At 43.1% G+C, this 19469-nt stretch overlaps 1 protein-coding gene across 1 annotated transcript; it reads right to left on the bottom strand.

Annotated features, from left to right (window-relative positions):
- Positions 1–15799: 15799 nt before the first annotated feature.
- Positions 15800–18873, bottom strand: LOC131249661 (putative WUSCHEL-related homeobox 2). The gene is made up of 2 exons (XM_058250441.1): positions 18465–18873; positions 15800–15906 (listed from the first exon to the last, which is right to left on the bottom strand). Exons 1-2 carry the CDS (start codon positions 18871–18873, stop codon positions 15800–15802), a joined length of 516 nt encoding a protein of 171 aa, XP_058106424.1.
- Between the last annotated feature and the right edge of the window lie 596 nt (positions 18874–19469).

Below are 19469 nucleotides of genomic sequence, written 5' to 3'. Positions count from 1 at the left end.
GAGACGGTCCATGACCATCCTTTTTAAGGATGGTCCATGTCCATCCTTTTTTCGTCAATAAGAATGACGGTTTTTTACCGTCCTTTAAATAATACGTCACATCAAAATTTGACGACCCATGTGACGGTCCATGACCGTCCTTTTTGGTCATTTGAGACGGTTTTGGACCATCCTTTTTTCGCTGTTTTGGCGTAGTGGTAGTCACCCAGGATTGAGAATTGGGTTAAGCCACGAATACTTTGCAAGTGTATGGTTTTGTAATTCCGTATTCCAATTATTCTTAACATTTAGAATATATCAAAATTTATTAGGAAGTTCAAGTTTCACATTTATAAGATTGTCTATTGGGTCTTTTCAAGGAGGGTTCTTATTTAACTCATGTTCAATTTAGTAGGTGATGAGTCTCCCACAATGCCTATGATTAAACGATTATCTCAGAGAGGCTTCTAAGGGCCTAAGCTTGTATTTGTATGTTATAGTTTCGATCCTATGGCTAGTGGATTATGAGCAAAGCTTGCCTTATTTTTATTAATTTTGAGAGGGAAGGAAGAATCGGAAGTTCTAAGGTAGTTTGGAGGTTTGAAGTGCTAATAACACTAAGAAGGATGCAAAAAATTCCGACGGGGTCGCGCCAAGCGCTGTCCGGAATCGGCGTAATTCTTTTGTCTACTATGGGCTGCTAGGAGTTGATGCCTGATGATATTTATCTTTTTTGAGGTTGCCTGAACCAAGTCTGGACCAAATAAGCTCCTTTCTGAAGCATTATATCACAAAGCTTAAATGCCTCGTGAATCAAACTTTCCTTACAATGCCCATCTACAAGAGTATTATAACTAAAAAAAATCTGGCTTTAAACCCCAAATTCCCATCTCCATTATCAACCTCCATGCTTCTCTGATTCTTCCCAGCTTGCAATTACCATTGATTAAAGCATTGCAAATGTATAAATTCACCTTTAATCCATCGCTCAACATCCCGTCTCGAATTCTAATAGCATCATCCATTCTCCCAATTTGGCAATACCCATTTAGCAATACACCATAAACTACTTCATCTGCAACCAAATAATCCACTTCCTTAATGTCCTAAAGTACCTTCTCTATTTTTTTTCTCACCTTTTTTACCGTAGGATTTAATCAATAAGGTATAACTAACCACGTTCGGCAAAATACCCTTCTCACCCATTAACCGTAAATGTCCAATGCAGCTTTTGTCTTACTCAACTTAAATTTGAAGATTTCTTCAATCATGTTAATTAATACTATTGAATCACTCTCAACCACTATGTGATCAGTCTACTGTTGAAAACTTCCTATAGTTGGCTATGATGTTTATATACCATCCAAATGGTTATTATCATTCAGATAAACTGTAGGAACAAATATCATCCCGATATAAAACTTCTGATGCCCACTGTTTCATATGGTATGGCCTACATTAGTTTTAGATCAACCTGATTTTTAGAATACTATCATATTATGATCTTTTAAAACAGATGTACGGAGTGGATTTGCCAAGGACATCTCTGAGCTAATTTTATCATAAACCCAAACCATGAATCACCATCCAACCGACCTACTTAAAATTCATCAAGCCCAACTTGGCTCAATCCGACCGATTTAATTGTAAATGGGTTGGCTTACATGACCCAACCCAACCCGCCAGACCCAACTTAAGCTTAAGAATGCAATAAACAACATGGTGGACCCTATGAAGGTTTCAATGGTGGGGTCATTGTCACCATTACTTCCTTTGGTGTGCTCCACTCTAGCCTTCGATTTGATTCATATGGGGCAAACACATGTATCTAGGTGGGCCACACAACAGGTAGATGGCCGAGCTAAGACACAAGTAGCATGCGAGCCACACGGAGGGATAAGACACAAGCATCATGCGGGTCCATGTCTGGACAGCATGGATACAAATAATAATAATAAAAAATAAATAAAAAATAAAAATGCACATCTAGCCCAAAATCAAGGTGGTCCTAGGGCACGACTAGAACATGTGCAAATACCATGGTGGGCCATGAGAAACATGGATAACACATGCATATCAAGGTGGACCCAGGGGTTTCAATGGTGGACATTCAACACCCACTGTTTCCTAATGTGTTACCCACTGGAGCTATGGATCCACTTCATTGCGAACCCATACAGTAAAATGAATTGGGAAAATTGATGGACAGGTGTGAGGGCCCCACACGATACATGTGGGCCCGACCTAAGATGGCTATCATAAATATACCACTCTTATAACAAGTTGGGCCTGCTACCAGCTGAACGGCCCACCTATATTGCTAGATCTGATTAAATCAAAACAGATGGACGGCTTGGTAAAACACATCCATCATAGTGTGCCCCACTTGGAGACGGTCCATCGGGGGGCGGGGACCTGTACTAGGTGAGCCCAATAGTGAGTGGGCCAATTGAATAAAACATATACATCAAGGGTGGCCCAGTGGCTACTAGAACCGGGTCCACCAAGCGGTGGATCTGCCTGGATTTTGGGCCTTCGCCACGGGCAACATGGGTGAAATACGTACATCATGGTGGGTCCCACAGGGACGTGGCCCACCTGGGAGGTGGGCCCTAAGTGGCCCCAAAATAAATGGCCATCATGGATAAAAACACAGATATTAGGGTGGGCTTTGCCAACTGGACAGACCCCCTTAAGGGTAGATCCGTCTTCCCCCTTCTTCTTCTTCTTCTTCTTCATCATCATCTTTTTTTGTCCTTAACTGATCTGATAAAAAATTGATGGTTGGTGTGGATATAATACACATACATCTAGGTGGGGTCCACGTGCGTGGCCCACCAAGCTTGGAAATCAAAGTAATATTTGCATTTTCCTTCAATCGGGCCTGTGTGATCGACCGGTCACATAGGCTTCGAAATGGGCAGCAAGGTGGGTCCACTTGGTGGACGGTATGGATAAACTACATACATTATGGTGGCCATTTAGCATGGGGAGAGAGAAAGAGACGTGAAATGGGAAGGGTTTTGAAGGTGAATGAGTGTAACGCCCTGAAAATTGGGGGTCGTGCATTGACTCGACTCCCAAGCTCTCAGGTATCACTTATAACCAATTTTACTATTTTATGTTTAATCTGGTTTAATGAGCAGTATGAAATTATTTGGAACATGAATCACAATCATAACTAGTCTATTGAAATGAAACTAGCTAAATGTATACAAGTCCAAAAATAAATTAATGGGTCGCATCAGGCGTCACCCAGCAAAAATACAAAAAAAATATGTCCAAAAGAATAATGCACTGAGTCCACCACTCAGCAATCCAAATATCGTCTGCTAAATCTATGATGAATCGCCAATCAACTGGAAGTAGGACAGCTCATCCTCCTCGTCAATGCTCACGCTGCACGGTTCATCGAACTCAGCATCATCTGCAGCTACTGAAGAGTTTGGTTGGTGTTTTAAAACATCGTCCCAGAGTGGGAGTGAGTGATCAACTCAGTGTGTACTATTAGCCTTAAGTTATAACAAGTATCAATTCTATAATTAATTTAATGAAAGGCATACATTCACAGATCCCTAACTAGTCTTATTAATGTATATGCATGTATCATGATATAATGCATGATATCACAACAACACTCCCTCGAGCAACTTCATCTAACAATCATGCATGACCAACACTACCTCATTGTGACCTCAACTGTTGAGTCGCCAACCTAACTAGTGCAATGCGATCATGATTATGTTAGCTGAGTTTTTAATTAATTCTATTCTTCCAGAAGATTAGGGAAACTGGTACACCCCATGGTATCGATGCCCTTAACAAGTTACAAGGACAAGGCCCCTTAACATGCGAGGCCAAGACCCCGCGATCCTTGATCCCATCAGGTTCCCCATCCCCGATTTCAAGCATATGGGGAGTGCTGGGAAGTGGGATCGCTCGCGGTCACTACGGGAAGGTTCATCACCCCAACGTAAGCCAGTAGCTCAGACACAGTGTCCCATTCAACCATGCCCAGCTCTCAAGTCAGTGAATCAGTTTTAAACAGTTATCAATAGGCTTCAGTAGTTGAAGGGTGTTCTAGGTTCCATACAAGCATGAGTAGGCATGGTTAACAAACATGGTTGGTCAGTAAGTGGACTAGACCATGCGAGTTCAGGCGAGTACGTGACGGATGACATCGAGTACAAAAGACCCATGTAGTCCAACTACTGTCGCCCATTCACATCCGTCCAAATCTACTGGTTTAGCCGCATGATGGTCCTACTAATGGGACCACCTTCTACCACCTCAGATCTCTAACCAACTTAGGGGTTTGATGACATTCAATAATATTCCAACAATTCAGGATTCATCTTCTACACAACTGAAGTCATGCACTCATACATTAAAAATAAAAATTCATATTTTCCTACAATACAACTACTAACAAAAATATGAAATTAATGTGTATGTGTGTTGTGCTGGATTACTGAAGAGATCAAGAGCTATACATCATTCATAGCACAAACATACAACAAGGATTAATGCTAGCACAAACATACAATAAGGATTTATGTATGCACAAACATACAACGAGGGATTTATGCATGCACAAACATACAATGAGGATTTATACAATCATGCATGCCACAAGGAAGGTTATACTAGAATCATATATGAGATGAACATGCCACTCCAAAATCAAGCCCAATCATGTTGAAGAACAAATAAACAACACTCATTCATTTCATGAAATTTGGGAGGGCCTATCATGTAGGGTCTTGGCTAGGTTCTCTCTAGATTACTCAGGCACATCACCCTCCCATTCATAATCATTAAATTCATAGTAAAATTGGTGCTAGGCCACCTAAGAATAATAGTCTGCACCTATGGATCGTTGAAGGCTTAGGGAAATGACCTAGAAGTGTCGAACTCATGGGTCGATTGGCCGGAATCCTGAGTTAATGCATTTGCATGTTAGGATTTCATGCAAATCCTATCTCAATCCAAAGGATTACAAAAAGGATACTCCCCAATCGGATGGAAATCGCTTGTAGTTGTGCATGTGGGGTTCTTTAAGGGAAGGGAAGAGCGGTTTCTAGATTCCACCTCCCTTGGGCATCACTTTTCTCTCCCTTCTTCCTTCCACACTCTCCTTCTTTCTCTTCTTCCTCTCTCTTTTCTCACTTCTCTCTCTTTTATTGTTGGAGTAATAGTGAGAGTGTGTGAGAGAGGCCTTTAAGGCTTTATTTCCTAGGTTTGGGCCAGATGGCCTTAAGTTCTAACAATTCCCTTCAATGGCCCTCTAGGACCCCTCTTTGGCTTTAGGACTGCTCTGACACCCCTCTGGCTACCAAATTTATAGTGTAAGTGGCCCATGGTCTGATGAGGGGCTGTATAAAATTTGAAGACAGACGGATGCGGGGTTTTATCATACAATTCCAATCTTTAAATGGCCCTGTGGGGTCAATTCTGGCTATTGGGACAGTTCTGATGCCCCCTAGCTACCAAACTTATAGGATAGGTGCACCATAACCCGATGAATGGACGTGTAAAATTAAGGGCAAACAGACACGGAGTTTTATCGTACGGGTCCGATTTGCGATCAACAGTCACCGTTTCACGATCGGGGTTTAGAATTTGCGGACGGGTGTAGAAAAATATTTTAGGCCTTCACCATAAATTTAGATGAAATCAGACCGCTGAAATACCTTATATCTCAGTTTTATTTAAAAGTGTCAGATTTAAATTCTAGCCTTTAGGTCAAGGCTGGGGTGAGTTGTGCTTGGCAAGTGCCGTTAGGACGGCGTATATAATTAATTTCCAGGCGTCTACTAAGTCTATGGTCCGCGATGGACCACAAGCCTAGTGAGATCTATGGTTTCCCCAACTTTTAGATTTTTCTAACCTTCCTTGGCCGTTGCACAGCCCGCACAAGCTGTTGACAAGTACAACAGGCTATCTAGCTTAACGGCCTGCACTCGGTCCGAACATAACCAGACTTATCTACCTTAATCGGATAACCTAGGTTAATTTATTGGTGGTCCCCCTCACACAAGTGGTTTAATTGAGCGGTCATGCGGTAAATCCCGCGTGGACGCCCCAAGACCCTGTTCTGGTTTGGCCGGGTGTTACAATCTACCCCCTTATAAATAAATTATCCTCGAAATTTGTACCTGTTTATATTGTTGAAGCAGGCTTGGGTAATGCTTGCGGACTTCTGCTTCCATCTCCCAAGCAGGTTCCTCTTCATCGTGGTGGGTCCATAACACCTTAACCAATGGGATGATCTTATTGCGTAGGACTTGCTCCTTCCTGTCCAATATTCGAGTAGGTCGGAGAATGTACATGGTATTTTCCTTGAGCTCTACATGTTCCCACTTGATGATGTGCGAAGGGTCAGGGACGTACTTCTTTAACATTGAGACATGAAAGACGTTGTGTACTCCAGCGAGTGGCGTCTGTAGGGCCAGGCAATAAGCAATCGAACCCACAGGGTCTAGGATCTGGAAAGGCCTAATGAATCGTGTCGTGAGCTTTCCCTTTTTGTCGAAGCATACAACCCCCTTCATTGGCAAGATCTTGAGAAATACGTGGTCCTTAGCTTCAAATTCTAAGTCTCTCCGCCTTATGTCAGCGTAGCTTTTCTGTTTGCTTTGGTCCGTTAAGAGGCGGCGCCAGATAATTCCAATCTTCTCAGTCATAATTCACACTAAATCTGGCCCTAACAAGCTCTTCTCACCAATTTCTTCCCAGCAATGTGAAGATCGGCATGGACACCCATACAAAGCCTCATAAGGTGCTATGTTGATGCTAGCCTGGAAGCTATTATTGTAAGCGAACTCGGTGTCGGGGAGGCAGTCATCCTAACCCTCCTGAAAGTCTAGTACACAAACCCTCAACATGTCTTCCAATATCTGATTCACCTGTTCTGTTTCCCCATCTGTCTGTGGGTGGAAGGTGGTGCTAAATTTTAGCTTCACTCCCATAGCTTCTTGGATGCATGTCCAGAAAATCGACGTGAATCGAGTGTTCCAGTTAGACACAATTTCCAACGGGACGCCATGAAGTCGTACTATCTCCTTAATATACAACTTGACTAAATCATCAACAGAACTAGAAGTTTTTATCCAAAAGAAGTGGGCTAATTTGGTTTATCGGTCCATAATCACCCATATTGAGTCATGTCCCGTTTTAGTCTTGGGCAAACCAAAGATAAAATCCATTGATGTGAAGTCCCATTTCCATTCTGCTAAGAGCATGGGTTGCAAAAGGCCTGGTGGTCGGCGGTGCTCAGCCTTGACCTGGTGACAAGTAAGGCATCTTGACACATACTCTGTTATTTCCTTTTTCATGATGTCTCACCAATAGTTTCACCTTAGGTCTCGGTACATCTTGGTGCTATCCGGATGCATTGCCAATTTGAAGTTGTGGGCGGTATTAAAAACTTCTTCCCATAATCCATGGAGATTTAGGCACAAAGGCGGCCATGGTACTGCAATTCCCATTAGAACCGACTCTCCACTCAGACTCCACATCATTCCCCACTCTTTCTTTCATCTTTTTCAACAATTCATCACCTTCTTGGGCTTCAATGATTTTACTGATAATCAGTGGATGGACATGAATGTGGGCTATGACCTCATACGGTTCCTCCACGGTTAGTTTCATGTTGATGTCCCATATAAATTCCACCATGTTCTACTCTCTCACCATCAACGGGGTCATAAATTCGACTGTTCACTCGTGGCTCAAGGTGTCCACCACTAGATTGGCCTTGCCAGGGTGATATGAGACTTCAAACTTGAAGTCCTTCAACGTTTCCATCCAGCGATTCTGTCTCATGTTCAGATCCTTTTGAGTGAAGATGTATTTGAGACTCTTATGATCACAGAAGAGCTCAAACTCTTCAACATAGAGGTAGTGTCTCTATATCTTCAAAGCATATACTACTGCTGTGAGTTCGAGGTCATGCGTAGGTTAGTTCTCCTCATGCTTCTTTAGCTGTCAAGAAGTGTAAGCAATTACCCTGTCCTTCTGCATGAGTACAGAACCCAAGAACACACGAGTGGCGTTAGTATAGATGGTGTACTTGACCCCTTGCTCAGGTAACATGACTACTGGTGTTGACGTCAGTTTATCTTTTAACTCTTGGAAAGCTGTCCCTGCCTTCTCATTCCAGGCAAACTTGATGTTCTTCCGTGTAAGTTGGGATAACGGCCGGGCTATTTTAGAAAAATCCTTAATGAACCTTCGATAATAGCCTACCAGACTAAGGAAACTTCTTACTTCTGTAACTGAGTTCAGTTGTTTCCAATCTTGCACAGCTGCCACCTTGGTGAGATCCAAGGAAATACCTTCTTTAGATACCACATGACCCAAAAATTTGACTTCTTCTTTCCAGAAGTCACATTTTCCATACTTCACATATAATTATTTTTTCTTAAGTGTTTCGAGAACTACTCGTAAGTGTTCTTCATGCTCTTTACGACTCCTTAAATACACTAATATATCATTGATGAATACGATGACAAATCTATATAAGAACGGTCTAAAGACTCTGTTCATGAGAACCATGAAGACCGCTAGAGCATTTGTGAGTCCAAATGGCATGACTAGGAACTCATAGTGGCTAAAACAAGTTCTAAAGGCCATTTTATGTACATCCTTGTCCCTGACTCGCAGCTGATGGTACCCTAATTGTAGATCAAATTTTTAGAAGTATTGAGCACCCCTCAGCTGGTCGAACAAGTCGTCAATTCTGGGCAATGGGTATTTGTTTTGAACCGTCACTTGGTTCACTCTCCTGTAGTTTATGTACAGTTGCTATGTGCCATCCTTTTTTTTTCATAAATAGGACCGAGGCTCCCCATGGCTAGACGCTGGGTCGGATAAAGCCTAACTCTAACAAATTGTTCATTTACGTCCTAAGCTCTTTAATCTCACATGGGGGCATGCGGTAAGTCGACAAGGAAATGGGTGTGGCATCCGGAGTTAGATCGATCGTGAAGTCTATCTCACGTCGAGGCGGAAGTCCAGGTATGGCTTTGAATACATCGACGAAATCTTGGACCACGGGAGTAGATGTTAGAGAGGGTCCATTGTAATCCTCCTCCAATGAAGCATAACATAAAATTCTCCGTGCGTAACTGACCTGGACTGGAAATGTGAAGGAAGCGTTGTCGCCCTTGTATATCTTCATGGATAAAGTGTTGCAGTCAATTTCTGCCTTCATTACAATCAACCAATCCATGCCCAGGATAACACCGTAATGGAAAATCTTGGTCACTATCAAGTCCACGAACACCAACTTGCATCCCAAGTCTAAGGGGCAATCACGACATATCTTTGTTGCTTCTGATAAAGTACCAGCGGCGACAATGATCTTTTCTCCTACAAAGGGGGTAGGGCGCAGCCCTAAACGCTTGACGGTTGCATGCGATATAAGAGAGGTAGTAGACCCCGTGTCCACCAAGAGGAAGATAGGAGTACCTTGTATATAGGCTGTCACCTCGAAGGCCGTAGGAGTGGGTGTGACTGCATCTTGGCCCTCAGTTGCCAATGTGTGGACTCGAGCTTGTTGTGGAAGGTTAGGTCGCTGCACAGGCCGTTGGGGCGGCCTAACTTGAGGTAGAGGAGGATGATGGAATTGCTAGCTAAGCCCCTTCGTTCATAGAGGAGGAATCTGTAAGGCCTGCTGCAAGGGCCTATTAATGCGCTGAGGGGGCATGAAGCTGAGGTCCCTCATTCTTGTAAAGCAGTAAGGCTCAGAGTGACCTGTCCTCCTACAGTAATTGCATATCTAGTTAGGTCGCGTAGAAGGGACCAGAGTGGCTGCAAGCCTAGGCGAAGAATTTAGGCACGGCCTTTTCCCGGTAAAGGATGAGGACTGTCCCTCCGTCCTACTTCATGGGCCTAGCTGTGAACGAGTCCATGAGACTCTCCTCGTCTTGTTTCGCCCATATTGACATCTCTACCAGTTCAGCATACGTTCTTATATTTGCACAACACATCTTCAAACGAATGTTGCTTCTCAAGCCCTTAATAAATCACCGCATTTTAGTTGCCTCGTCTGTAACTATTTGGGAAGCGTATCGCGACAGTTCCGTAAAGCGGTTTTCGTATTGTGCCATGGACATCCCTCGTTGGACGCATAGGAATTCATTCTCCCTCTCAAGCCGGTACGTCTGCGGGAGGTATTTTTGATTGAAGCGGGCCTCAAATGCTTTCCACGTCCATACGTGATTCTTTGGAATGGTCCTAAGAACACTCTCTCACCATAAGTCAGCCTCCTTCTCGAAGAGGTAAGAGATGAGTTTGACATTCTCCGCTTCAGAACAATGGAGAGGCCCAAGCAACTTAGTGACTCGGTTGAGCCAGTATTCAGCTTCTTCTGGGCGATGGGTGGTAGTAAAAGTAGGTGGCCTAAACCTCTGGAACCGCTCGAATAGGTTTCTTGTGGTGGCTGCAGGCGTGGCCATGCCGGGTTGCTCCAGTTGTTGCATACCCATGTTGTGGGCCATGGCTCCCATCATAGTGGCTAGTATTTGTTGTTGTTGTTACATAAGAAGCAACATCTGACCCATTTGGTCCATAGCTGGTGTTGTGGAAGGTGGGGATGCCGTAACTTGTGTTCGTAGCACTTCTGGGACCGCTTCCTGGGTAGTACTACCCGTGTTGTGGGAATTGCTCGCCCCTTGGGGGCCTTGTTGATCATCAGGAGTTAAGTGTTACTCTCGACTAGGTTGCCATGAGGTAGGCAAACAAAATAACCATCACCCTGAGAGCGCATTTCCTGGAAAGACATTCCTCAGAGGGTTAAACACCAGGATATTGTCCATATAAAGGTCATACGTAAATATACAAGGCCTATAGATTCTATTCGTGAGTATAGGCAACTATACATACAAGCATTCACAAGGCGACAAGAAAATTTCAAGGCAATCCATACATTCACATTAAATTCAAAATGCCGTTGGCATGGCCAGTTACATCCTACAGTATGGATTACATGTGTCACTAGATATTCCAAACATAAAGGAAATATATTCAAATCAAGCAAAAGTTCTAACTATCCTTCAATACATGGAAGTAGTCCTAAATGACTCAAAACAACTACTAATTCTCAGTAAAGTTAAGCTACTATTTGAAAGGGCCAAACTATATGTCCTAGAGGGGGGGTGAATAGGACTATGCTAAATTTTAAGATAAATACAATGGAAATATAGAAAGATAGAACTGAATAAATAAATCAATTCACACTACTGAATGCTAGCTCAAAATATTGATTGTTCTAAGCACAACCATGCACCATAAAAATGGTAGGGCAACCTTACTAGAACAAATAGAGAAACTGAAGCTCAAAGTAATAAAGAGATAGCAAAAATATAATGCTGAAATGTAAATCTAGATTATTACAACATTCCCCACTGTGCTTGAAATGTAAAATTTACAACATTCACATCTACACATACATTCCACAATTCTGAATGATAAAAGATAGGAAATATAAATCACACATCCACAACACAAAGAATTATAGTGGTTCGCCTGTGTGTTCACCAACTGTTAAATAATAGCCACACAGAATGTTACTCCACTCCTAATATCCTCACACAAGGGATATTAGTGTTCACTATCAAATAGGCTTTCATAGGTTCACCCAAAACCTTCACAATTGTGTCTTTTTCAAAGGGCTTACACAATTCAAAAACCCTCACTTCTGAGTTTTCTAGCTCTCCTCAGATAACCAACAACTTTGAGATTTTTCTGGCTTAACCTCAAATACAACCAAACAATGTAAATTACACAAATTATAAAATACCTGATTTTCTCCTTCGTTGTAGCAGTCTAGAAGAACCAAGTCGGAGTAGAGATTTGAATGTCAAAGTTCAATGTCCAATACTCACTTTATAATGGTTCTAGGTTCTAATAGATTTTAAATTAAAACAGAAGGGCTAGCTCTAATTGATTTTGATTCCAGAAAAAGGAAAACAACAATTCCTCTTTTAAGATTAGATTGGAATACAAGAAACAAAATCAATTAAGCAAGCTAAAGAAAGAGAATATTAAATATGCACACTTAGCTTATATGGAGAACCGACTTATCTCTCAGAAGGCCGAATTAATTTCGCTTGAAGTTCTTTAATTTCCATGTATAATTCTAAGATTCGTGCTCTATTTATAGGTGAGCAAATTACACCTTCGACTGGTCTAAGGACCTCTACGACTGGTCGTAGAACCAACAAATATTTAAAAATTTGGGCGCGATAAGATTTGACAGTTTCATGATTAGTCGTAGGTTTCCTTCGACTGGTCGTAGGATCCCTTCGACTGGTCATAGGTGGTTGAATTTCAACGCTGTTCTTTGAGTCGTAGGTCTACGACAGGTCGAAGATACAGTCGACACTGTTCCTACGACTGGTTCGAACAGTCCCCAAGACTAGTCGAAGCCTAGCAGAAAATTTTCAATTTTTATAACAAACTTACGACTGATCCAGGAAATATTTAGACAGGTCGAAAGAGTGCTAGGACTAGTCGAACAAAGTCCAGGACTAGTCTTAGAACAGACCAAACTCACTTATATAAAACATATGAATTATGTATCCAAAATGGCCTACTCTAAAGGTCAACCTAAGGTCAGTCATACCTCAATAGTGAAGTAAGGACATTGAAACTTTAGAGACGAGTGACCTTTGAAAGTAATGGAGCTTGAAGTCTTGATGTCGTTTAAACTTGAGAGCTTTTTGAGATCTTAAGATTGAACTTGAAAGCTTCTTGAGATCTTGAGATTGAACTTGAAAGCTTCTTGAGATCTTGAGGTTGAACTTGAAAGCTTCTTGAGATCTTGAGATTGAACTTGAAAGCTTCTTGAGATCTTGAGGTTGAACTTGAAAGCTTCTTGAGATTCTTGACTTATGAACAGTGCTTGTCAACCTAAGTTGATCTTGAGTAGAGCATTGTTCTTCACAGATGCAAGCTTCATAATCGTGTCTTTGGCACCACAAATTTGACAACACAAAGGGCTATAAACTATGGCACTTACACTATTCTTCCGGGTCGGACGAGGATGGGGTGCTTCCTCCCCTTTACTGCAGCAAATCAAGGTCCTTATGGCCCGATATATTTTCTTGTTCCATTTCTCCTGCTCTGCGTGGTGCCTTGCTTGATTTTCCTCCATCTTAGTCATTCTAGTGTCAAGCGCATCCAACCGCTCACGTATGTCTAGGACGACAAGCATCCCACCACCGACTTCTTCGACTTCCTCAGTTTCTTCAACCCCATCAACTTCATCCTCATTCTCATCCTCGTCACTTCCATTGCCTTCCTCTTCTTCTTCGTCAGGATCCCCAAATACCTCAATGTGGGACTGCCGCTGCTTGGGGCCTATCCCCATATTATTTAACATGTCATCGCCCAATAGTTGCGTCGGTATAGGGTTTCCATCCGATCCGCCCACTCTGTATTGCCAAGCTAACTGATAGGCCAGGTGACCAAATGGAAGGCATGCATTCTTCCGAGTCATCCTTGCAGCCCTCATGATCTGGTGGAGTACTATACTAGCGATACACACATTTGCTCCCTGTCCCGCTTGATATAAAAATTCCACCATATAGTGGGAGCACTCGGTGCGATTTTTCAGCCTTCGGTACACATTGTAAGTACAAATGCAATGAAGTAATCGGTACTCTGGGGTCAAGGCTGATGTGTTTAGGCTAACATCTCGCCTCTATTGGGTAGCCTGTCCACACAAAAAGCGAGATAGTTCATCGTGGCATCGACTCGTATCCAAATTTCCTTCATCAATTTGTACCTCTCCCAGTGGCACTCCAAGTACATTAAAAATTTCCTCCACCCCGAAGTGGAACCTCTTGCTACCCACTATGACATCAATGCCCAAGGGTGTGAATTTAGGGTTTCTAATTTGAGTGTAGAATGCTCTAGCTGTCCCTCATCGGCCTGGGCACCTCCATAGAATATGGGACCCCATTCTTTTTCCATAAGTCGATTGAGTAGAGCGAAATTATAGAACAGATGCTCCTCCATGGAGGCTTTAAAGGCAACCTTGCGCTTGCGAAAATTTCCCATATCTTCAACGGGCGGTTGGGAGGCTTGAATTGCGAGCTCCCTGTGGGGGTCGTTCCTTCTCTTAGATCGGGCTTCTAGATTTGTTCTCCCCTTTGGATCGGCATCGCGCTTGCGCCACTGCTCTTGGCTTGGTCCCTCGGGTTGATTAGCCTTCTTCTTACTATGTCTTTCCCAGCTCGGTCCCGCCTCGTCGGGAGCTGGTCTTTTCTTCCCCATGAGTGAAAGAACCACTGAAATGGAGGAGGAGGCAATGGTTGCTAAGAATGCCATTTTCCTCGGCTAGGATGGATTGTGTGTGGGAAATCTAGGAGGATTGTTGGAGGGAAGATTCTAGGAATGGTTTTGAGAAAGGCTTGAGAATGAGTTTAGGAATGGGTATGGGGAATGTGTTTTGGAAATGGGTTTGAGAATGTATTTGAGAAAAAATGGTTAAAAATGGGTTTGGGAAAATGGGTTGGAAGTGGATGTTGATGGATGGCTTTGAGTTGGAGATGAGGAAGAAGAGATGGGAAGTTGAAGGGGATGATTTTGAGAATGGGTTTGAAGAAATGGGATTTGAGAATGGATTTGAAAATGAGTTGTCAAGAAGGGTTTTGGAGAAAGATAGAGTGAGATGGGTTAGGGAGGTGGGTAATGTGAAGAAGAAGAAGGTGGGTTTGGGATTTGGGTTTGAGAATGGGAGAGGGAGAGGGCCTTCTAAGGGTTTAGAAGGGATGGAGTGTAGTGAAAATGAGGCTAGTGGGCTCTAAACATCCCTAAATAGTAAGAGAAGTGGGCCCTACACATGTTTACAGTGCAAAAGGGGGAGGGCCAACCATTGGTGGCCCGGGTGGGGGCCCCACGTGTTGCTGGAAGGTCGGGTGGGGCCGTGTGGACGGGTGGGGTCCTGCTGACCCTTTGTTTTCTGGGCAAGGGCCACTTGAGTTTTGATTTCCCGGGCACGGGTAGGGCCCCCTGGGTTGTGCCATATATGATTTTGAGGTAAGAGAAGCCAATCTACGTTGTGGGCCTAATTATTTTGCAAGATTCCTCCCGGTTAGTGGTTAAAATCCAATTTATTTACATTTTCACTAATTATGGTAAATTTTCATTCAACCATAAATCTTTATCCCCAAATGGGTTGAAATTATCAAGTTTGACCTGGTGTCGGCTCATTTGGTCTAGGACAATGGTTTTAACCATCTATTTGTTCGGTTTCAGGCTTGTTCCCATCAATGGGCTGAGGTACTGTAAGACTCTCAGACCCATTTCCTAGCATCACTACCCTCTCTCGCTCTCTAATCCTAACTCCTTGGAAGTCTTACCTTCTGTCTAAGATTGTTGGTTCCGGGCCTGGGGTGGTTCCTAGCATTTCTGTATCACCATTGCGTTTCCTCTCAAGTCAGCGGACACGTTAGTGAATTTATGATCCACGATCTAATTAATTCCAAACCATTGCTTTGATACCAACTTGTAACGCCCTGAAAATTGGGGGTCATGTAAAGACTCGACTCCCAAGCTCCCAGGTATCACTTACAACCATTTTTACTGTTTTTCGTTTAATCTGGTTTAATGAGCAGTATGAAATTATTTGGAACATGAATCACAATTACAACTAGTCTATTGAAATGGAAGTAGCTAAATGTATACAGTCCAAAAATATATCAATGGGTCACATCATCTATCGCCCAACAAAAATATATAAAAAAAATGTCCAAAAGAATAATGCGCTGAGTCCACTGCTCAGCGATCCAAATATCGTCTACTAAATCTATGGTGAACCACCCATCAATTGGAAGTAGGACAGCTCATCCTCCTCATCAATGCTCACGCCATACGGTTCATCAAACTCAACATCACCTGTAACTACTGAAGAGTCTGGTTGGCATTTTAAAACACCATCCCAGAGTGGGAGTGAGTGATCAACTCAGTGGGTACTATTAGCCTTAAGTTACAACAAATATCAATTCTATAATGAATTTAATGAAAGGCATACATTCACAAATCCCTAACTAGTCTTATTAATGCATATACATGTATCATGATATGATGCATGACCTCGCAACAACACTCCCTCGAGTGACATCCTCTAATGATCGTGCATGACCAACACTCCCTCATTGCGACCTTAACTACAGAGTCGCCACCTAACTAGTGTGATGCGATCATGATTCTATTAGCCAAATTTTTAATTAATTCTGTTCATCTAGAAGATTAGAGAAACTGGTACACACCACGGTATCAATGCCCTTAACATGTTCTGAGGCCAGGACCCCACGATCCTCGATCCTATCAGGTTCCCCATCCCCGATTTTAAGCACATGGGGAGTGCTAGGAAGTGGGATAACTAGCAGTCACTATGGGGAGTCTCGTCACCCCAGTGCAGGCCGATAGATCGGACATGACATTCCACCATGCTCAGCTCTCAAGTCAGTGGATCGGTTTCAAACAGTTATCAATAAGTTTCAGTGGTTGAAGGGTGTTCCTAGTTCCATACAGGAGTGAGCAGATATGGTTAACAAATGTGGTTGGTCAGTAAATGGACTAGACCATGCGAGTTCAGGCGAGTACGTGACGGATGACATTGAGTACAAGTGACCCATGCAGTTCAACTACTGTCGCTCATTCGCATCTGCCCAAATCAACTGGTTTAGCCGCATGATGGTCCTACCACCGGGACCACCTTCTCCCACCTCAGTTCTCTAACTAACCTAGGAGTTTGATGACATTTAATAATATTCCAACAATTCAGGATTCATCTTCTACACAAGTGAAGTCATGCACTCATACATTAAACATAAAAATTTAGATTTTTCCTACAATGCAACTACTAACAAAAATATAAAATTAATGTGTATGTGTGTTGTGCTAAATTATTGAAGTGATCAAGAGCTATACATCATTCATAGCATAAACATACAACAAGGATTAATGTTAGAACAAACATACAATAAGGATTTATGCATGCACAAACATACAACGCCACTCCAAAATCAAGCCCAATCATGTTGAAGAACAAATAAACAACACTCATTCATTTCATAGAATTTGGGAGGGCCTATCATGTAGGGTCTTGGCTAGGTTCTATCTAGATTACTCAAGCACATCACCCTAACATTCATAATCATTAAATTCATAGTAAAATTGGTATTATGCCACCTAAGAATAATGGTCTGCACCTATGGATCGTTGAAGGCTTGGGGAAACGACCTAGAAGTGGCGAACTCACAAGTTGATTGGCCAGAATCCTAAGTCAATGCATTTGCATGTTAGGATTTCATGCAAATCCTATCTCAATCCAAAGGATTACAAAAAGGATGGGTGCTTACCTCCCTAATCGGATGAAAATCTCTTGTAGTTGTGGATGTGGGTTCTTTGAGGGAAGGAAAGTGGAGTTTGTAGATTCCACCTCCCTTGGGCACCACTTTTCTCTCCTGTATTCCTTCCACACTCTCCTTCTTTCTCTTCTTCTTCTCTCTTTTCTCACTTCTCTCTCTTTTGTTATTGGAGTAATAGTGGGAGTGTGTAAGAGAGAGCTTTAGGGCTTTATTTCCTAGGTTTGGGTTAGATGGCCTTAAGTTTTAACAACTCCCTTCAATGGCCCTCTAGGACCCCTCTTTGGCTTTGGGGCCGCTCTGACACCCCCCTGGCTACCAAATTTATATTGTAGGTGAACCATGGTCTAATGAGGGGCTATGCAAAATTTGAAGACAAATGGACGCGGGGTTTTATCGTACGGTTCCGATCTTTAAATGGCCCTATGGGGTCCATTCTGGCTATTGGGGCAGTTCTGATGCCCCCCTGGCAACCAAACTTATATGATAGGTGCCCCATAGCCCGATGAAGGGCTGTGTAAAATTTGGGGCAAATGGAGGGGGGGTTTTATCCTACGGGTCCGATTTGCCATCAACGGTCACCGTTTCACGATTGGGGTTCGGAATTTACGGATGGGCGTAGAAAAATATTTTAAGCCTTCACTGTAAATTTAAAAGAAATCTGACGGCTGAAATGCCTTATATCTCAGTTTCATTTAAAAGTGCCAGATTTAAATTCTAGCCTTTGGGTCAAGGCTGGAGTGAATTGCGCTTGGCAAGTGCCATTAGGATGGCGCAGATAATTAATTTTCAGGTGTCTATGGAGTCTGTGGTCCGCGATGGACCACAAGTCCAGTGAGATATTTGGTTTCCCTAATTTTTAGATTTTCTGACCTTCCCTTGGCGGCTGCACGGTCCACACAGGCTGTTGCCTTGTACAACAGGTTATCTGGCTTAACGGCCTGCCCTTGGTCCGAACACAACCAGACTTATTCACCTTAATGGAATAACCTAGATTAATTTATTGGTGGTGCCCCTCACACGAGCGGTTTAATCGAGCGGTCCTGCGACAAATCCCACATGGACGCCTCAGGACCCTATTCTGGTTGGGCCGGGTGTTACAATGAGAAATGAAGTAGGGATTTGGAGGTTTTGGAAGCCCAAAAGAGGCCCCCACACGTGCAACTATTTTGGGAAATGTAGAGGATTTGGCGGTGGTGCCCCTAGCTAACGGTAGTGCCGCGGACAACACGATGTTATAGGTGTGGTGGAGGCGCCGTGGCTTGCTACTGCCTATCGGTGGCAGAGCTGCAGCAGTGGAGGGATAACGCCACTTGCATGGATGGCTGGGGGTGACGGCAGTGGGTTGTGCCCGCAGTGGTGTCATGCCAGCCTGCCCTAAATTGCAGTGGTGTGCTTCCCCTGCAGTGCTAGTAATGGCTGCTACCCCTGTTTTGGTGTTGGTGATGTTGGGGTTGAGGAAGAGGAGGAGAAGAGGAGGCATATTGGCCGGTGGTGGTACTACAGCCATACTGCCCCTCTTGCTGCGGCAATGACAACAACGGTTGGTGTGAAGATGAGTGTTGAAGCTCCTGTTGAGGTTCAAATATTACATATTAGACCCCAGTTATTACTTGGTTTTACGTACATGATAATGCTTAATGTTATATTTTAATCATATTTTTGTTGCAAGGTGAATTTAAGAGCTTGGACTAAAAAGGATGCTAAAAACATGGATTTAACACTTATGAATCGCCATCTGGGCCACCTGATCTCTAGATATACTTCAAATTTTGGACTCATCCACTTAAAATTAGGTGGAGAAACGGATGAGCGGTGTAGATCTTCCAAGAAAATATCAAAGTGGGCCCCATTAGCAGGTGCATGTGCACATTACATGTGCACTGGCGACGCACCGAACCAACCAGATTAGTCAAACCGCGTTTGACCACACAATCCCAACCTAACTCGAAATTTCAAATCCTACCGGCGTAACAGATGGACAGGGACTTACGCATGGCCTTTGCGGGCCACCATCTGGATCCCTCAGCTTAATCTGAGCTATCCATTCGAATCAGATGAGGATTTCAACTAAGATCTGGTTGATCTTGGTTTGGGACATGCTAG

Source organism: Magnolia sinica, chromosome 6, assembly GCF_029962835.1.
Source record: "Magnolia sinica isolate HGM2019 chromosome 6, MsV1, whole genome shotgun sequence".
NCBI lineage: Eukaryota > Viridiplantae > Streptophyta > Magnoliopsida > Magnoliales > Magnoliaceae > Magnolia > Magnolia sinica.
This window is presented reverse-complemented; position numbering and strand designations above follow the sequence as displayed.

What these genes read in the sequence shown, in the direction of transcription:
- LOC131249661 (XM_058250441.1), bottom strand. Translation starts at nt 18,873, where the DNA reads ATGGCTGTAGTACCACCACCGGCCAATATGCCTCCTCTTCTCCTCCTC. An exon ending in TCCCTACTTCATTTCTCATT is followed by an intron (nt 15,907 to 18,464) that starts GTAACACCCGGC and finishes AATGCCAACCAG; the next exon opens with ACTCTTCAGTAGTTACAGGT.